Source organism: Pholcus phalangioides, unplaced genomic scaffold (assembly GCF_987345545.1).
Source record: "Pholcus phalangioides strain wild (caught in Gottingen) unplaced genomic scaffold, Ppha-v1.0 ptg000012l_1, whole genome shotgun sequence".
In the NCBI taxonomy this organism is placed as follows: Eukaryota; Metazoa; Arthropoda; class Arachnida; order Araneae; family Pholcidae; genus Pholcus; species Pholcus phalangioides.
Window position 1 is genome coordinate 14,557,857 of NW_028301605.1, and position 21,522 is coordinate 14,579,378.

Consider the following 21,522-nt stretch of genomic DNA (forward strand, 5'->3'; position numbering starts at 1 on the left):
TTCTATACTGCTCAGCCTGAAATTTAGTAACTGCACAAAAAAAAGTTTAGTGGTAATATCAATTTTTTAGTTGCCATGATGACCTGGTGCCTGGTATTTGTCCCACCCTGGTAATAAAACAGCGTTTCTGAAACTTTCTGAACCAGATTACCAGTAAAGTGTCTCGGAAAGTACAACACAGATAAGACAAGTAACTTTATCTGGGTTCAATTTTAAATTTAATAACATCGGTATTTCGCAATATCTACCCCTTGAAAGCGTTAATGAAGTTGCCGTGAAGCTGCTTTCTGTGTAGTACACAAGAGTGCTGTGCGAAAAAGCAACTTACAGCGTGAAACAGCTGACTTGAATAATAATCAATATTAATAATCAATTGTAATATTTGTAAATAATCAGTTGTAATTTTCTAAATTCAAAATATAATTGATATTGCAAAAATAACCATATCTGTCATTATCACACCCGATTTTCATTACACAGTCGACGCTCGATACAACGACCCCCCCACGTTATAGTGACCTTTCCATTACAAAGACCGGTAGGATAAGTCCCGAATGCTTTCATAGATCATATACGTTTTTCATTCGATGTAACGACCCTCGCAATATTACGTTAGTTTTTTAGGGGACATTGTGGGGGGGGGGGAGGGTTCGTAATGTCGAGCGTTGACTGTATTTGAGGGAAATAAATTCTTATGGACAGGGATGTATTCGAAAAACAAGGAAATTATTAATATTTCGAGTAGAAAGTGTAACATAAGGGTGTTTGACCTCTCGTGACCCAAACTTGGGTCCTAAAGGCTTCCTCCGACATGGGTCGTTTAAACAGGCAGGGATCCAGGGTAGAGTGTCGGGAGGGGCGATGTGTACCTTCATTGGATCGTCCCGTATTTTACAGTCCAGACCAATTTTCCCCATGGTATTCGCGACTCTTGGTGTGGAGCCCCATCACCCCTTCTGGATCGGCACCTGCATTCAAATCCACTAACAGTCAGGGATTCCTTAGTTATGGGTCACGTCCCAAACTTGACTCGCTCGGGACCCCAAGATGAGCGGTACAAATCCTATTACAGTCAGGGGTTTTTGAGTTATGGACCACGACCCAACTTTGATTCGCACCCGATTCCGAGATGGATCGTACAAATCCACTTGCAGTCAGGGAATATCGAGCTATGCATCACCACTAGAGGCGGATTCAACGGTGGGCGTACCGGGCACTCGATACGGGTACCGACTTCTCGAGGGCCTCTCCCCACCAAAACCCCAACTTTACTTTTTTTTTCTAATTTAAGGGAGGGGGAGTGGGCAAAATTTTCTCCTGCGCCAGGGGGCCTCAACCGACCTCTGGTCACGACCCAAACTTGATTCGCAATTGATTCCTAGATGAGTCGTATATGAATCCACTCACAAGTCCTGTTATAAATGCATCTATAGCATCTCTGATTCCATTAATCTCGAGAAAAAATCAACAGTCGCATGGGTCGCTGAATCTAATCTTGTTGTTGGTTTTTGGGGTCAAAAAAGTTGAGTAACCCCCCCCCCCCCCTGGTGTGTGATATCTTTCTATGTCACCAGAGCAATCAAAGCGACATCTATGTTGTAGATCAAGGTTTCTGTCGGTTTTTGAGTAATTTTTTCCTTCTCTCTTTCTATGTCTCGAAAAATATACAACGGAATTTCGAGGGAAAAAAATGAAGCTTGAAAAAGGAAAACATATTTATATATCATCCCTCAAAAAAATAGATCTAATCTCTGTACACTATTTACGCCTCTTCTACAGATTTTAAGACAAGATAGTCCCGGGACTTTGACAAAGGCACGCGATAACCTCTCGGGGTGGTCTTACCCAAAACAACGAGGAAACTGAAACCGAAACCTATTCATTCTTTGTAAGAAAAAAATAGATTTTGATCGTTCATATAGAGAGAGAAAAATATATATAAATATATTTATGGAAACATGCACGTATATAAGTGAGATTTTGGTTTTCCCTATGAATATTTATTGTTCTGAAATCGAATCTTCATTCAAAAACGTTTACTCGAAGAGATTTGTTTCCTGAAATTGGTGTGAGAAAATCACAGGCCCAAATGGGTCCGTTATTATTTATGGGTTTCTTTTCTTGTCTGAATCTAATTTGGGATGAATGAAATTGATCCAAAAAACAGCTATTGATGCTATTTTTGACGGAATTTTTCACTGTAATGTTGATAAAATAACTGATTTAGCTCAATTTTTTTTTAATGTTATGTTAGTCTTTGTATCGGCCTATTTTCGATTTTTTTTTTGGTTCGGATATTTGTTTTGAGAATTCAGATTCGATTTCATTTGACTTTGATCATCTGCTAAATTTAGTTACAACGACCACTGGTTATTGCGACCATTCCATCATAACGACGGGCGCGATGAGTCCCAAATGTTTCCCATTCTTTTTTTTATATCCCATGTTATTTTCCATTAAATACAGTAAAACCACTCGAGTGGGCCAAAAAAAAAAAAAAAATTCGTCCGTTAAAAAGGGGTGACCGTTAATCAGGGGTTTGAAATGCATACTTTTATTATATGAGGAGAAATTAGTATTTGGCAGTAAAAGAAGAGGGGTGATTGCATATGAGGAGCGTCCGTTAGGAGGATTTTTACTATATAACGACATACAGAGAGAGCGAGAGAGAGAGAAACCATTCAATCCAATGAGAGAGAAGAGAGAGAGAGAGATGAGAGAGAGAGAGAGAGAGAGAGAGAGAGAAACCATTCAATCCAATGAGAGAGAAGAGAGAGAGAGAGATGAGAGAGAGAGAGAGAGAGAGAGAGAGAGAAACCATTCAATCCAATGAGAGAGAAGAGAGAGAGAGAGATGAGAGAGAGAGAGAGATGAGAGAGAGAGAGAGAGAGAGAGAGAGAGAGAGAGAAAAGAGTGGTTCTCAAAATTTTTCCTCTCACATGGCTCACTTTTGTACACTTTTTGTACAGTTTTTTTTCCAGTATATCTTGTATTAGCAAGTGGGGGAGTACATCTTTATCAAACTATATGTCGCCATTTGGTGGCCTGATGTCATTCACGAGTATTAGCTGATCGCCGTCGCCGGCCATAGCACGGTACCATTCAGCATACAGGGTGTTCTGTTAATGGACCGACAAACTCGGAGGGTTGTTAGTAGGTTGCAATGGGACAACATGGTGTCGCAAACCACGGTGAGAGTGTGAAAATCGTGAAAACGCATGCAGCCACCGAGTCCAGAGAAGACGAAAGGTGGATGTCATTTGATCGGTGAATGCGTTCGTGGGTTCACTCACCATATTTTATGGCGGGGGGGGGTCACCTTAAATCACTCGCTTATGTGACGCCTCTGGACATACCGTAGGATCTCAGCGGGGATTGGCGTCGTCGCTGCGGCACACATCAAAAGCATACCTGGTGTCTTCGAGTGCGTCCGGGAATCGTTTTTACGTCGTTGAAGACTGTGCAATGACGTCAGCGGCCGCCACTTTCAATAAACCTTGTAATAATTAATCAAATGAATCGTTGTCTAGTTATTATTATTCTACTTTTTGTCGTTCCAGCGTGACGTCGAAACCTGCATGCGTTTTTCGTGATTTTCACCCTCTCAACATGGTTTGCGACACCATGTTCCATTGCAATTTTTCTTCCTCTTGATGCCTACTAATTACCCTCTGAGAATGTCGGTCCATTAACAGAACACCTCGTATATATATGCATTCCAAAGTTTAAATACTCCATCTGTCGCCATAACTTAGTTGCTAGAGCAATCGACGGAACCCGGGTTCGTGTCCCGTTAGCGAATCGAGATAATATTTTTCCAAAAATCAGTATCTCTATATCAGTGGTTCTCAACCTTTGTAAGAACGCGGCCCGGTAAATATATTTTTGCGTAAGTGAAAGGCCAGGTCATGCACACAACTAACGAGAAATTAATGGGAAAAATGAAACTGCGAATCACTCACGGCCCGGCGGTTGAGAAACATTGCTCTATATACGTTTTTCAGTAGATCTTGTATCAATGCATTGATTAAAAAAAGCACAATTATTACTTAATAAACCGCATTCAAAAAACATCTGTAATCGATAGAATTGATTATTTGTATCAGGAAAAATCGATTATAACAATATCACTATTTACAAAAATTTCGATATTTCAGATGAAAAATCCGTATCGTCCCGTCTTATTACGCGGTTAATAGCCTGATGAAATTCTAACGGGCTCGCCTTTGGTTTTTTTTTGCCGGTTTAAGGTCTACAACCTGAAATTAACTATTTATAATCCTGTTGGATTAATTTACAAGTGAGATGTTCAGCCTCACGACCGGAAGAAGAAGAAAGAAAACAATCGTAAATCGAGGCCTACTACAAATAATCCGTACACACACACACACCTTTAATGGTTTTTCGCTGTTATACCGAGGTCATTAGTAAGGTAAGCCTGTTCTTGGCCTGCAAACTGGAAATTTGCCAAAATGTAAACATGAAAAAAAAGAAGCTATTAAAAACGAACAATACGTTGTTATCATTACGAATATTATGATCTTATTAGTTTCTTCCGTGGCTGGTATGGGGGGGGGGGCTACGACATGTAGTGTCTTGTACCCGGGCTGTATAAAAATCTAGGGTTTTTTTGTACCTTCTAGTTTATACTGTAATGTATCAGGAGGGCCGCTTAGCGGGCTATAGCTCAGGGCGGTAAGTTCTTAGGCGGCGACAAATTCGAGGTTTAGTAGTATTGGTAGGAAAAAAATTATATTAGAATGGGAGAAGCGCGCGTGGTAGAAAATTTTACAGCCCACGAGCTATAGAAAGAATGAGTCTGCCTCTGCCCTAGAGAGCGAGACACTAGGTCAGTGAGTGATCAAACGAGCGAATTGCGTGGTTTGCAAGCATGTGAGTATGAACAAAAGAGTATGCAAGCACGTGAGGGGGAGCAAAGAATCTTTCAATGGGTGACCAAAAGAGCGGCCTATAGAGCGAGGGACGAGGTCAGTGTGACCGATCAAAAGAGTGGCCTAGAGAGTGAGGGTGGCTAGGTTAGTAAGGGACCAAAAAGTGACCTAGAGGGATCAGAGCGTAGGAGTCACCTAGAGATTAAGAAACCAGGTCAGTGAGTGACCAAAAATGTGACCTAGAGTTTGAGCTACTGTGTCGATGAGGGACCGAAAATTTGACCTAGAGAGGGAGGTACCATGTCAATGAGGGACCAATAGTGGCCCAGGGAGTGTAGGAACATGGGAGGTGACCTAGAAATCAAGTGACCCTGTCAGTGAGTGACCAAAACATTGTGTAGGCATATGACCAACAGAGCAGCCAAAGATTGACCTAGAACCTGCACAAGCATGTGACCTTACCGAAGTAGCGAGTGACCACAAGAATGATCGAGAGGAAGAGGTGTATTTACAGGAAGAGGGGGGGGGGGCAAATAGGGATATACTACTTCACCAAACACTACCCCCTAGCCATATCGCTATATTGCAATTTACCGCCATTAGTGAGATGGGTTCGAAACGAAGGCGCTATCAATCGGTGGTCACCTCAAGTTCATTAGGGCAACGAGTATTCCGGAAGAGAGAGTGACTAAAGTGATAGAACAATCGGTTCAACTACAGTGGAATCCCGTTATGACGGAAAGCTCGTTTTAACGAACTCTTTTCTAATACTCAGATAAGTTTACATACGAGCAACGAAAAAACCTGGAATTCCGTAATAACAAAATTTCGTTACAACGAAGTGATTTCTCCGGTCTCTTGGAGATCGGTATAACGGGATTCGGCTGTAGTTGGTTCAATATATTTTTAATTTTCGCAAATTTCAAGGGTTGAACTTCCAAGAACCTCCCTCTTAATACGGCATGAATTATAGCGGAACCTTGCAACACGAATTAAAAAAAACCGTTTTAACCGTCGAAACGGCGATTTTATTGTGTCTTATATGGAAAAAGTAATTCGTATTGAGCGAGTTGGTCTTAACGAGTTCTATATAGCAAATGATTTTCCGAAATTAAATCTTAACTTTGCGTATTAACTGTTTATTTATGGTCAGTAACATGAAAAACAAATGATTGAGTACATTGCTCACGTCTAAGACGAACTCGTTAAAAACGAATTAAATATTTCTAACGTTCGACAGAATCAAATCACGTCGGTTAATAGAAAACTCGGTTACTACGAATTATTTCCCGGTTTCCTTTTTTTTCTCGAATTCGTCTAAACGAGGTTTGTTCGACCGACTATTACGTACTAGAATTAGTTAGAATTCAATTTGTACATCCCCCCCTCTATACACGCTTTCAAATGTAAAAGCAATGGCGTAGGTATCGCGGTCGGAATTTTTTAACTTATCAAATGATCGAAAGCAATATGATGGCTCGGCGTCGTGTATATTAAAAAGGGGGGAGACTCTCGCATGCGACTGGTGGACGCAGGGTTCGAGGCTGTCGCTAGTTGCGCCCGTTCCCATGGCAACCAACTCCGCCCACGCAAACCGGAAAGCTCAGCCCACGTGCGCAGTAAACCGATTTAAATGCCTCGGAGGTGGGTAAAGATGGCCGGTGGTTGGTCGGCAGCCATTAAAATTGTTTTCTTATTTCATCACACACACATATCCAATTACCAACACTTATCATTACCGGTCGGATTACATGCGCTGGAAATGCGGCAAAATATGCGTTAGAAACGGTGAAATACGCACAAAGAAAATCGTTGGAATATGCAGAAGTAGAAAAGAAAAGCTGAAATATATGCACTGTAAAAATAATGATAAATCTGCTTTTAAAAATGCCGAGATGGGGCTTGAAATCCTACAGAGATATGACATATGTGCGAAAAATGAACACAAAGCCATCTGTAATGCTTAGATATGGAGGTAAAAAATGAAAAATATATATGAAAAAGTGCCGAAAAATGGAAAAAAGTACCAAAAATTGTTGAAATATGCATTTAAAAATGGAAATATGCTTTTAAAATGGAAATATGCATTTAAAAATGAAAATATGCATTTAAAAATGGAAATATGCATTTAAAAATGGAAATATGCATTTAAAAATGAAAATATGCATGTAAAAATGTTGAAATATGCATTTAAAAAGGGGAAATATGAATTTAAAACGGGGAAATATGAATTTAAAAAATGGAAATATGCATTTAAAATAGAAATATGCATTTTAAATGTTGAAATATGTATTTAAAATGCATTAAAAGGAGATTTTTATAGAATATTTTTTTTCACTAACCTCAAAACAGACGACAAAAGGGATTTTTTACGAATAATGTATTCGTAAATTCATTAATTTATCGCAATTTTGCTGCGTTTTTATAACATTTTACTATTTAATCTCAGGATATGTATTCGCTGTTCAATTTTCCAAGTATGGTCAATTTCAAAAACGAAGAAGTGATAGGAGAGAAAATGATCCAGCCAATATAGGATGCTTATATGACAGAGATTCTTTTACAGAATTTTTTGCATAATAGGTAAAACCTATACCTTTATATAGGTTAGGCCTATATTCTACTGGGTATCGGGACTAGGTACCGTTTCATCCTTTCCCGATTCGGCAGCTGAAATAGTGCCACTTTATCCTCCAGGTGACAGAAAAATGTCCCTTTGTAATCGTCATCATCTATCTCTTTTTTTTCATCTCTCCTTTCTATAAAATGCCATCCAGATAAACAAAGGAAAAAGACTTCCGAAATTCGTGTTCAGATGTTTCTACAGCAGAGTCTGATCAGAAATTGAGAGCTGATGACAACTCTCGAATACCACGTGTACCAACGCGACTAATTTGACGATCGGTACCCGAAGTGAACATTCAAGAATCCACTAATGCTGCTCATAATTCAAACACGTATATGTTACGGTAAATGTGATACATTGGTTATTATGCATACTTATCAATCGTCTTGGTAAGTTGGATAAATTTATACCATAGATTATGCATAATATACCCAAGCGTTGTTGGTAAATTTGATAGATACTTGGAATTTATCACTTTTATCTGTGATTCTGCATCATACCCTAGTGTAATTGGTGAATTGGTGATCTAGCGTCTGTGATGAATATAAGTCGCGTAGTGTATAATTATATCGTGATATAATGATACAATACGTGAGTGAATTATTATCATTTATAGTATATCATATGGTACGATTTACCATGTTTACTAACGTCGCAACGATCGGGCATTATCACGGTAAAAGTGATAAATATAGGGGAAAGTTATCAAACTTACCAAAATTATCGGTGATTATGCATAATAACAGCATTTATCACACATTTACCGTAACATATAGATATATACCCATCTTTCCCACCATTATATTCCACAAAAAAATAACCAGAACACACTCTTCACACAAAGATATCTGTATGATTTAGTATATATGTAAGAAACTACGAGTATGGTATTGATATATATAAATTTGCAATTCAAATAGCCATTCTCTCCGTATTCAGAAAAGAACCGAAAAAACACACCTCATGAAAACGAGAAAGTATTTTTCTGATAACTTCTCTTCCTGATTCGAAATGGAAATCGCGTAGGTTTAAATAAATAAAAGCAAACCAAATTCGGATGAAACATCTGGAATGCCCATGGGAAAGAGCTGCTCTCCTTGAAGAAATTGACATCCATTCAAAAGCCAAGAACTCAAGTAAAAACATTCAAAAAAAGAAAATGAAGAAAGGAAGGAAGGAAGGGGAAAAAAAAAAAAAATTTTCATTTATTTACTTATTTAATAATCAATCTCTATTGATTATAAATGATAAAGGTATAGGAAACTGGTTCTTTTTCTGCCTCCGTTGTCCTTCCATCCAATTCAATGGTTCTCAAGAGAAAATAAGTTCGTTTTATTTCCAGAGAAAAACAGCTCGATTGTCTTCCCTATGCATTTTTTTCCATCTCTTACTTTTCTTTTGCCTTCAATTTCTGTGAAATTGTAATTATGAAGGCAAATTCGGTACCATTTTTAATGCACAATGGATTTTATTGTTTTTGGGTAAATTCAATTGGAGAGGAAAGGAATTTTCGAGGATTGTGTGTTGTAGAAACAAAGAAAGACGATGAAAGGACTTTCTTCTTGTGTCCGTCAATGTGATAACCCTCGAGGATTTTTTTTTTCTTTTTAAATGGTTTAAATACAGGGTGTTTCAAAAAGAATCATCACCCCGATTTGAAATTGCGTATAGTACGAAAAATATTGAACATAGACGCTTTAGATTAATTTTATATTACATGGCTTATTAAAAACTAAATTAAAGGTGCTCAATATATCCGCCTTGGAATGTACGGCATATGTCTATACGGTAGTCGAATTCGGGCCAAATTTTTGCGAACATTGTTGCATCCACTGCGAGTGGTTTTATGTGGACTACACGTGTGAAAGTAACGGATGCGCTCCACATTTTCGTCTGACATGCGTGGAAACAGCCCCCTTTACACAGACCGCACGTGTCTCGGAATTGTTTACACCAGGCATCTTCAACTCGTTGCTCGCGAGCACCACGGAAGCACCCAGAGTGCTCGATGCTCGTGTCCCCTTTCGTGCTCGCGAGCACTTGATCAACGTTCCAATTTAATGTCTCATACAAATTGCGTTCTGGGATTGAAGTCAGAATGAATTTCGATCCCAAAATTTCATCGCCTTTCTTTGTTTCTACATGAATTCATATGTCAAACTTGCCGAAAAGGGTGCTCTTCTTTTGATGATGGTTTGATTCCTGGATACAGGCAGTGCTCGCGACTAGAAAAAGGTTGAAGACCTATGGTTTATACCATCGCCTAACGCTCTAAGTGGTAATCAAAGTCCCGTTGGTGGCGGTCCGTCCCTTCGTTGGATGTCACAAGTTATAGTCGTGTACGCCGTACAACGACAAATCTGTCATGTTTCCGTCACATGGTCCAAGTGCCCACGTCAGCCAATGTTCGGACACCCAGATGTTTTAGCTCATTCTAGGCGCACATTCCTGTTCCGTAAGTACCCTACATCTTAATTCTCCTGGACAACAAAATTTGATTGTTATTTGACCGTGAAAGAGGGGCAACCGCATCTGTGAGGTGACCGTTATGAGGGTTTTCACCTCAGACTTTCACAGATTTACTCAATAAACACTAGAAAAAATGATTAAATGCCGTCATTGCACTACTCTACCAACAAACAATGTGTCATTCAATGAGAACTTACAGCAACAAAAACAAAGAAATCGATGAGAAAAGCATTCTATTTTTTCGTGAGATTCAAATGAGTATTTCCTTAAGGAAACCAATATTAATCTCGTTTATCCCAAGATAAACAAGAGATAACGGTTGAGTTTTGACACCAAGTAATTATGCATCAAGAATCACTCCATATTTAGGCCATATGTTCTTAGTATCACGATTCCTACATGATAATGATATACATGTCTCTCACTTTGAGTAGTGTATCGCATACACATGAACAAGGGAAATAACATTGATGGTCATGTTTAACGTGATGAGATTATCAATCTCTCAACAATAAAGAGACGCCATATCAAATATCGTTTAAGATTTATAAATAACACTACAAACGGGTTGATTTGTTTCCCAAGATGTGGTCCGGGTCCTTTTATATTGATTATCAGCGATAAAGGGACTATGTTAATCTCAATAGTGAAGAGACGCCGTATCAAAAATCATCGACGATGAATAGCATAAAATAAACGGAATGATTTTTGTTGATTATCAGCAAGAAATAGACGATGTTAATCTCAACAATGACGCCATGTAAAAAATTGATTATCAACAATAAAGAGATGCCATGTCAAAATCATCGACGATGAATAGCGTTTATAAACAGATTGATTTGTTTTCTAAGGTGTGGTCTGGGTCCTTCGATATTGATTATCAGCGATAAAGGGGCGATGTTGATCTCAACAATAAAGAGACGTCATGCAAAAACTTATCGACGATGAATAGCGTTGTAAGCAAATTGATTTGTATCCCAAGGTGTGGTCTTCTGGATTCTTCTATACTGATTAACAGCTATAGTGACAATGTTGATCTCAACAATAGAGACGATGTTGATCTCAACAATAGAGACGCCGTGTTAAAAATTTCCTAGACGATTAATAGCGTTATAAACGGGTAATTTTTTTCGAAAAGAATGGTCAGGGTTTTTCCAAATTGGTTGTTACAACATAGCGTTATAAACGGATTGATTTACCCCCCCCCCAAAGAATGACCGGGTCTTTCCAAATTGGTTGTTACGATATAGCGTTATAAACGGATTGATTTTTCCCCCCAAAGAATGGTGCTAGCAATAAAAAGGCAGCAATGTTGATCTCAACAATGAAGAGATGCCATGTAAAAAAATCACCGACGATGAATAGCGTTATAAACGGATCGATTTTTATTTCCCAATGTGTGGTCTGGATCCTTCTATATTGATTATCAGCAATAAAGAGACGATCCTGATCTCAACGATAAAGAAACGCCATGCAAAAAAAAAAAAGTCATCGACGATGAATAGCGTTATAAACGGATTGATTATTTGTTTCCCAAGGTGAGGTCCGGATCCTTCCATAAATGATTATCCGCAATAAATAGGCGGTGTTGGTCTAAAGAATATAAGGGGACGTCATATCAAAAATCATCAGATTGATGGCTAGCATTAATTAGATAGCGTTAAAAATGGATTTTTTTTCGTTTCCCAAGGTGTGGTCCAAATCCTTCCATATATAAATAGGCATCGTGTGCCCAATAGTACGATATCCAAAAAAACCTTCCGGTATTTATCAATTTTTTTTTCCGAGAGAAATTGGATTGACAGTTCAATTAAAACTTCTATATCGTGGTATTTTGAGAAATGATGGCAATATGTCGTACGTAGTTGATGTATAAAAAAAATTGATTTATTGTATAAATTAGTATTCAGTCTACGAATGCATAATTAAGCCCATCTTACTTTTTAAATATTTATACTATTTTCTTCTCTATATCTAATTACATGTGTCACTTTTTCTACGAGTCCAATCAAAAATAATACGTTTGATACATTCGGTTATTACAAATACAATGTTTCAATAGTAAGCCCTTGAGGCGGTCATTCCTCCCTCCCTAATATATTATATTGTATGAGTAATCAGCTACCGAATTTACTAAACGTATATGGAATGTTAATGAAGGATTTAGAGGCACGGGACCGCAACCGGTGCCCCGTGATTAATGCGATAATTTCAATTAATCTCGGTCAAAAACAGATTTTTATTGCGCTCATATCCCCTCCACTATTAACTACCAAATAATGAATTTCAGCAAAGCGTTTTATGATATCGATAAGCTGTCGTATTTATCAAAATAATTAATTAACTACACACATAAATATCAAATATATATTGTTGGCTTTTTTTTTTAAATTAGAGTAAAGCTCGGTTATAAGGGCATTGAAAATTATGTGGAATTTTGTCGTTATAACCGAGGTTGACGTTATCAAGAACTTTTTTTTTGGTAGAAATTACATGATTTGAAGAAACATCTGGGAACAAGATTTCTAGATTACGTTTAGTAGAAATTATTGAAATTGAGTAACCAGATGCAATCAAATACTTTTTTTCAATGTAATATTTTCAATGTTTGCATCTATTCTCGCCAAATATGTAGCCAAGTGTAGCCGAAATTGCCAATATAGTTGCCTATAAATAATTTTTGGTGGAAAATGAAGTGATATAGCAAGTCTCAGTGATTTAAAATGTAGTTTTGGGAGGAAAACAATTCAACATAAAAAAATATGCTACATGAATATATAAAGGGTGTCCCGGAACTCAAGGGCCAAACTTTAAGGGAAGATATAATACACGTAAAGAAGCGTACTTTCAACAGTTTACAAGCGTAATTGTAAAATCAGTTTTTGAAGCAATGAAGCAAACCTAAAACTTGCATAATAATGGTCTCTTTTGCGGAAACCGAAAAGGGACAAAATATTTCTTCCGTAAAAGAGGGGGTGACCGTCAATCGGGGGTTTAAATTTCAAATGGGTATATTTATAATACAGGGTAAATTATTATTTGGCCGTAAAAGAGGGGTGACCGCATCTGCAGGGTGTCCGTTAAGAGGGGGGGGGGGTTTCACTGTATAACCAATGCCGTTCGTAAAAGAGAAAAGATCCTCAAATGCTAAGAAAAGACAAGTATCAAATTAGCCAATTCAATCGATTCTTAAGAGTTCATATATTCAAGAATTTTCATGAATCTGTGATTCGAATTTTCCGAAATGCCGGAAAGTGCAGAAATTCACGGCCCTGTTGGTCACCCTCACTGTGTTTTCCGGTATGACGGCTAATGCGGAGAGAATACGGTATAACGATAAATCTATTATAATTGTATATTTCTGCGGTCCCTTGACGATCGATATACTATATAGGCGTTTCACTGTAATATTTATATTCAGACTCGTTATAACAAAATTTAAATTATGCAAATAGCTTTCACCGCAGATTCTAGTGAAGACCAGGGACGGAAAGACAAAATTACGGGAGAATATTTCAATAATAAATATTCAATAATAATAATTAGAGCGATGAGCGGAATTTTCGTGGGAAAAAGCAAACGTGACAAAAAAATGTTGTCGTTATATCCGAGGTCGATGCGTTTTCATGGACATCACAAGCAAGGTTCAATAATATTATTTATCATTGGAATCTGCTGAGACGCTCAATTATCTCAGCGCTGTAACCGAGTTTTTATTGCAACCGTTATACAGTGCCGTCTTAACGCATGGGGTCCTCAAGAGAAGAGAAGCCTCAGAAAAAATGAGAAGTAGTTGAACTTTTCAAGAATTTTGCAATTAGGGCCTCAGAAAAAATCCCTTGACTCGAGTTAGCCCATGATCCTCTCAAGACGGCCCTGTCGTTATAACCGATTTTGGCTTTTAAAATTAGAGTACAGTGTACGCTAACCAGAGGCTAGTTTTCTGGTTATATACGAAATTTTTACGGGGGGAAAAAAGTGATATAGTGGGTCAGATTTTTGAGTTATTTTGATTTCTTATCTGTATGGTTTGATTTTTATGGATGCAATTACGTATTCCGTCACCTTTTACGAAAGATAAGAGGTCTGGTTATAAGCTAGAAAAAAGAGAAATGCAACCCTTCCTCTCTCTTAATAGCTTTAATGTAAACGTAGGCCTGAAAACTAGTTCAGTTCCTATACAACGATACAGGCCTACAGCACCGAGCGTCTTTTATTCCTTCCTTTTTTTCCTCAGGAAACCATCTAAGAAATGATATCAGGTGTTAGTCTATCAGCGGATTTAGGCCCTGATTAATGGCGTTCCTTAAGCTTTAAACACAGTCGTGTTTTTTAAATTAACATCAGGACGTGTTGAAGAAAATATATTTTATTTTTTTTGAGGTAATAAATGCCCTGATAAGATTTCTTGGGAGTTGAAAAATAACGTTACATCTAAGAAGAATTTTCTAAATTGATGGCTTTTATCGCGTTTCCAGTTAAAAGCAGTAAATAACTGGGGTTTTTTCTTTTTTTTGGAAATAGTTGACGCGTTATTTACGACAAATGGCTTTCTGTGTTCGGCTATCGAATGTTGGGAGTGGTTATTTCTGGTGAAGCTATGAATTTATTTTCTATGAATTGACATAGTATGAAATATTCTGAAAGAAAAGTATTTGAAGAAACATTTGTATATACGTTTTCTTATGTAAATTATTCATATCAATATCTGAAGAGTTTTATGTATAGAGGGGTTAACGCTTGGCAGTTAAAGCTTTTTTGCAGTGGTACTCCGACGAAAAGGCTTACATAGTTACAAAATGTATAGAATGCTCGAAAAGAAAGTATCAATGAAAAAAATGTATCCCTGAATTGTAATGAAAGAATTTCAGAACTAATGAGACCAATAATTTTTTAGAATTAATACGAAATAGTTTGAGAATTAATGAGAAAAATAATTCCAGGACTGATGAGAAAAATAATTTCAGAACTAATGAGAAAAATAATATTAGCACTAATGAGAAAACATTTATGGATTAATGAGAAAAAATAATTTCAGGACTGACGAGAAAAATAATTTCAGGACTGATGAGAAAAATAATTTCAGAACTAATGAGAAAAATAATTTCAGGACTGATGAGGAAAATAATTTCAGAACTAATGAGGAAAATAATTTCAGAACTAATGAGGAAAATAATTTCATTACTGATGAGAAAAATGATTTCAGAACTAAGGAGAAAAATATTAGGACTAATGATTAAAAATTTATGGATTAATGAGAAAAAATAATTTCAGCACTAATGAGGAAAATAATTTCAGGACTAATGGGGAAAATAATTTCAGGACTAAAGAAATAATTTCAGAACTAATGAGGAAAAAAAGTACTTCGGCGCAGTTCATAAAAATTCGTAAGTAATGAGAGATATATCCAGAATTACTGAAAGAAATATTTTCAGAACGAATTCATATTTCATGAGAAAATAATTTCATATCCTCTAAAAAAAACTATTCAACAATTAAATAAAAATTCAAACTGGAAAAAAAAATTCAGATTTACGAAGTTCATATTCATTGGAAAATATTTCAGGATTAATGAAAAAATCCATATTTGATGAAATATATAATCTCAGCATTAATCAGAATTCGTATTCAAAGAAAGGAATAATTTCAGAATTGATGAAAATTCGCACATTTAATGAAAAAATAATTTCAGAATTGACGGAAATTTCTTTCATATTTAATGAAAAATATTTCCCGAATTATAAAATTCAAGTCTGATGAGAAAAAAAAAATCAGAATTGACAGAAACTCATATTCAATGAAACAACAATCTCAGAATTTTAATGGAAGTTCATATTTGATGGAAAAAATAAATTTCAGAATGAAAACCCATAATAAATGAAAAAATAATCTCAGAATAAATAAAATTCTCAAATAGTATAACGCCCCCTATTCGATTCAGAGCACTGGCGGTCGTGGTGTCCCACCAGCTAAGACGCCATTGCGCGAATCCAGATTCCGTAGTACATGACTTTTCGGCCCCTCGGGCTTCATGGAAATATATTTGTGCTCCACAATGTCTTAGTCAATGCGTAATAAAAGCGTTTTCCACGGTTTTTGTTATGAATCAAATAGACTATAGTTTAATCCCGATTATCACAGCACTATAGTCGTCGAAGCTCGAAAAGTGAATAGGCCTACTGTTAGGGACACACGATAACAATATTTACTCCTCAAAATTTTCCAAATACAGTAAAATTACGCAGAGATTATTTAAAAAATGCACTGTATCACAGAATTCCTCTCTCTCTAGCAAATTTCTACGTACGCGTTTTTTCAGTGAGCAGTTAACTGAAAAAATAAAAATTTAGCGGCTATTTATGAGATGTAATTTGCATTTTGTTTGAAGATTTCTGACTAAAAAATAAGCATTAGTTTTAGCAGTTTCATTAGTGGTCCCGACTGATTGCAGTATGCATTGAACAATTTAGGGGTACGCAAAAATAATAAAGTTTGAAAAAAGAGTAATACAGTCGAATCCCGTTATAACAAACGCCAAGAGACCGAAGGAATCACTTCGTTAAAACGAAATTTCGTTATAAAGAATTCCTACCTAGCATTGTTCCTATATAAACTTATTTGGGAGATTATAGAAAAGTGTTCGTTAAAACGAGATTTTCGCTATAACGGTATTCGTTAAAACGGGATTCGACTGTATTTACACAAAACAAAAATTTCTATTCATTTGTAAAAACGGGACAGGCCCACACACACAGAAAAAATTATCCACTTGACCGATTTATCCTTCTGTATCCTATATACACTAACAAAGGTCGAATGTATTCCAATTGATGATTCAAGTTTCTTCTAATTTTAATACATTTCACTTTCAGTTTGTTCATTTCACACCTTCCGAGACGTTTCAGTTGGTTTTTTCACGACACAGAGATGTATCTCAGCTTTGGGTTCGAGCTCAGTATTGCACAGTGGGAGACTGGTGCTAAAAAATACACGACAGCCAAATTACATTTTATTTTCACTCCAATACAATTGTTGTTTTATTATTTAGTTGAACAGGACTCGAATGCAATTTCTTTTTCAGGAATTTCATACATTTACTCACGGAAGGAACAGTAAAATAACGGTAGATATAGTGAAATTTTCGAATTTGTTACGTGGAAATATTACCGTTCTTCACAATCCATGGCAAAATACCAGTCTTTACCGTATATTTTTTTAACCCATGAGTTGTTTAAATGCTATGGAGTTACCGTATTTCCCGGAAAATCCACCGTGGCACCCACACAAATGCAGTGCTACGTAATTTTAAAATTTTGTTAAACACGCATTTTCAAAGAAATTGGTTGTGAATATATGTACCGTATAACGTTCAAATATTAACTTATGAAGTTACATTTCAACTATTCAGAGTTTGTTGTGAGTATGTAATAAGCATTTGTTTGGAAAAATGTATTTATAGAGTACGAAGAGGCAGAGAAAGACAGAGAAACTACATAGAAGTTAATTTGCATAAGAAAGGTGCGGGGCTTAATTTCTTTTCTCGGATGGGGGTGTATTTCGGCAAAATAATAAGTTTTACATTCGATTTGAACGATTTTTTGCTATTTTTCAAAAAAAAAAAATTGACAAAACTCATAAAATGCCTGAAATCTACTAAACACTAGCTTTCAATATAATGGCATTTCGTATGTATTTTTTTCCCCTGAACACAATGCATCTACTAAGGATTCGTTATCTACATCGTTTGAAAATTATACCAAGATACCACGGTTCTGATGAATCTCGTATTATAATTTTTCGGCATTTTCAACACTTCTAGGTAATTTAGATCCAAGATATCACGGGTTCTGATTAAACTCTGATCTGTATTTTTCTGTTTTACTGTGAATTTCGCTTATAACGTTTTTTTTTTTCGGGAAAAACCGTCGGGGAAAATCACTTTAAGCTGGAAAACGCTTAAACCCTTTGTTGTTCAGTGTTCCACTGCATGGAACACCCAACTTGACTAGCTTCTCAAACCGTTAAATTCAATTATAAAGGGATAAAAAAGCGGTTTACCATTTACTTTGAACTTTCCTTTACAATCATAGAAGACACTACCAAACAAAGCAATCCATGATCTTCAGCTGTGACGCGTTATTTAAAATCCTCGTATTTATAAGAAATTTTGTGTATTTTTTTGTGATTACAAAATTGTACCTGCGTATTCCTTTAGGCCTAAGTAGACAGCCTATACAGCTTTTTTTTGTTGAAATTCCAACTGTAAAGAGTAGTGCGCCGTAAAGGGTTAAACAGGAAATTTAAATGAGTATTTGTGAGAGTTGTGATTACCAAAAATGTGCCATACTGAAAAAAACGGGAAAAGTTATACTAAAATTGAAAAGGTTATAAGTGACATCTACTGTGTTATAACATTTTGACATTTTTAACACTTCTATTAGTTACCTCACCCAGTGGGGTATTTATTTGCTTCGAAGTGCCAACCAGTTATATTCTTTATTCATATAAATGAAATTTTTGGTCTGTGTATATGTGTTAAGTTCTCAATGTAAGTTTGACACTTTGAATCGACACCGGCGACAATACCGAGCAACACCTTACAGCCACGCTGCTTCCAGTAGACTGCTTCCAGACCACTTCAGCACTGGTAGAATGCTCGGAATGGTAAGAAAACAATCTTACAACAGTCATTCTTAAGCGTCAACAGAATGAAAATGAGCAATTTTTACATTGGTTGTGTTTCGTGAACGACGCAGAGATATGTTCGACGTGCCCTTTATTTTCATTGATCCGAGTATTTCTGCTAGTTAAAATTCGAAAGCTATAAATTCGTGTTCGTAGACATCAATAGCATGATATAAAATAATAATTAACAATCCGGTAAGTTAATAATCCTCCACCATAAATGACGAAAATCTCATTATTATGTCTTAGATTTTCCACAAATGTGATTATTACAGTGATTTTCTAATAATATGAAACAAAAAAATTAAGCATCAAATTTGAAATAAAAACGATATATACATGCAATTATTAATACTATTTCATCACCTAAAACAATAAATATCAGTAACAAAATTAACACTCGAATAATAAATAGATTAAAGGGATCGAATAAAATGATAGAAAATGAATAAATATTGATGTTTCGGCCAGTCTATAATTGCCATATTACCGTAATTTCCCGCATACAATCCTTCCAAATTTCACGACTTTGAGAAAAAAAATTATCGTACGGTCCGCACAGTGGCGTATAATATTTTCATCAATAAGTAATGAAATTTTTAGGACTGAAAGGGGTTGGGGGGTTGGTGCACGATGTTCCTTTCAAGGAACATTTAACAATTTTCTATTTACTCTCTTTAGGCACTCAATTTTTTTCCTCCAATACTATTGGATATTTTTATACAATTTAACACGAGCTTTTCGAATTTTTAATTGCTGGTTACTTTTTTCTCGAATTCTAACTTCAACATCAACATGCAACTTTTTGAAAAATCGCCAAAATTTACTCATAAAAATGTTTTCAATAATCCTCACGTTAATGTATATCACACCAAAGTGTGTTGAGAGAGGCACACAAAGTTTCAAGCCATTTGAATGAGAGTTGTTCGAAGAAATGTTCCCTATCTAACAAAAAACTTGGTTTTGAGAAAGAAAACATTTCGGTTAATAACATTAGCATGTGTATAATGCCCGCCAGTAGTTTATATTAAAATATTTAAAGAATATTTTTAAAATATTTAAAAAAATTTCATAGTATTTGAAAATTAAAAAAAGAAATGGGAAAAATTTGGTTTTTTGTTGGAAAATTTGCGTGCATCCATCCCCTTAACTGTTTCCGTTTCTGTAAGGAGAAAATTTTAGATTTTCCTACCTTCATCCAGAAACTTCGTCTATAAATATTTAGAAAATTATTTTCCACAAATTAATATTTAAATATATATTCCTATTCCAAAATCTGGAGATCAGATGCAGCGGCATATTATACGTACTGATAAATTCCAAGGTTTCTTGACATAAAAAGTGGTTGTATCTCACTTTTTGGTTTAAAAATGTGAATTTTTCTACTCACATCTATGTCTTTAGTAGAAAATTTGTAAAAAAATGGCATTTATTGTTTATCTCTTTATTATTAATTTATTATTAAATATAAAATATGTATTGCTATTGCAACCTCTTTAAAAAATATCTACAGATAAGAATCATCGGCATATAACTTGCAGTAAGAAATTCCGTTTTTTGAATCATAATCCTTGGATTATACGCAGGAAAATACGATAGTATTAATAGTAAAATAAATAGACTATCCATAACCAATAACATTACACATAATTTAAAACACACAGAAAAGTCTGTAAATAACGAATTTTCTTCGCTATAGCGAAAAATTCACCATAAAAATCTCGTTTTCTTTTTCACTAATTTATGACATAGAACTGCATATGAATATACTCACATCATGGAAATCAGCCATATCCGTGGTCATCCCCAGACTCCTTAAAGGCGCCGAACCGCATTGACCATTAGACCCCATATTCGAAGGGATCATGCAGTCAGTAGTGGACATGACACGGAATAAACCGCCAGGAAGAATTCAAGGTACGGTCATTTCACAAAAATCCACACGAAAAATTATAATTATTCGAACAAACACACTAGGGTTGAGAGTGAGAGATAAATCCTTATTATTATTTATCTTTTGCCAGTCCCCCAATATGGTATTCAATCGATTCCAAATAATAACTGTATCAGTATGTCGAAGTGACAATTGGGTAGTGGATCATTATTACAGTAGGAACGAGAGTAGAAAAGAAAACCGAAAAAGAACGGTCACTGCTGTCACTTTCCTTTGATATCATGGAAACGCGATCATTTTATTATTATTTTTCTTCCTTTTCGGTAATGTATAACGGGACTATACCACCGTGGCCGAAAAAGCCACGGCCAGCACACACACACACCTGCGCACCTTTTACCTGACCAATGGACTTGTGATGCGACTTTCCATCTCTCCAGGTATGATCGGCTCTTTTTCACACACACACACACTACCGCACGCGCGCGCATGCACGTGCGTGCATTCGTCCGTTTGTTGGAAGTGGGGATCAAAGTAGGTCGCCACCTCGTGGAGGGCAAACGAACTAACTAATAATAATAATAAAAAACCACAATAATAATAACTAATAGTAGTTCAGTCCGGTGAAATGTGTAACGAAAGAAAGTCGACGGTATAGAGAGAGAGTTGTAATACGCGTGTCTTTTTGTTTTTTCTTTTGGGGTTAGATATTGATTTTACCAGAGGATGTGGTTCTCAACCTTTGGAAGCCCGCGGCCCGGCAAACCTCTTTTGTGTAAGTGAAAGGCCCGGTCATACACACACACCATAAAACTAACGAGAAGTTAATGGGAAAAATGAAACTGTGAATCACTAAAGGTCCGGTACTGGGCCACGGTCCGGTGGTTGAGAACACTGCCCTTGTGGAACTGGGATGTTCGCTTGGCATGGATGAAAATCAAATGAAGGAGAGAAGG

The 21,522-nt window shown here is 36.2% G+C and overlaps 1 protein-coding gene across 1 annotated transcript in view; it reads right to left on the reverse strand.

The window, feature by feature from the left end:
* The window catches only part of LOC149079633 (uncharacterized), an 80,402-nt gene extending 59,392 nt beyond the window's left edge, over positions 1–21,010 (reverse strand). Inside the window, exon 1 of the mRNA XM_089239977.1 lies at positions 20,447–21,010. Within this exon, the coding sequence (XP_089096103.1) occupies positions 20,447–20,557 (111 nt within the window). The 5' untranslated portion in view covers positions 20,558–21,010. The remainder of the gene's footprint in view (positions 1–20,446) is intronic.
* Between the last annotated feature and the right edge of the window lie 512 nt (positions 21,011–21,522).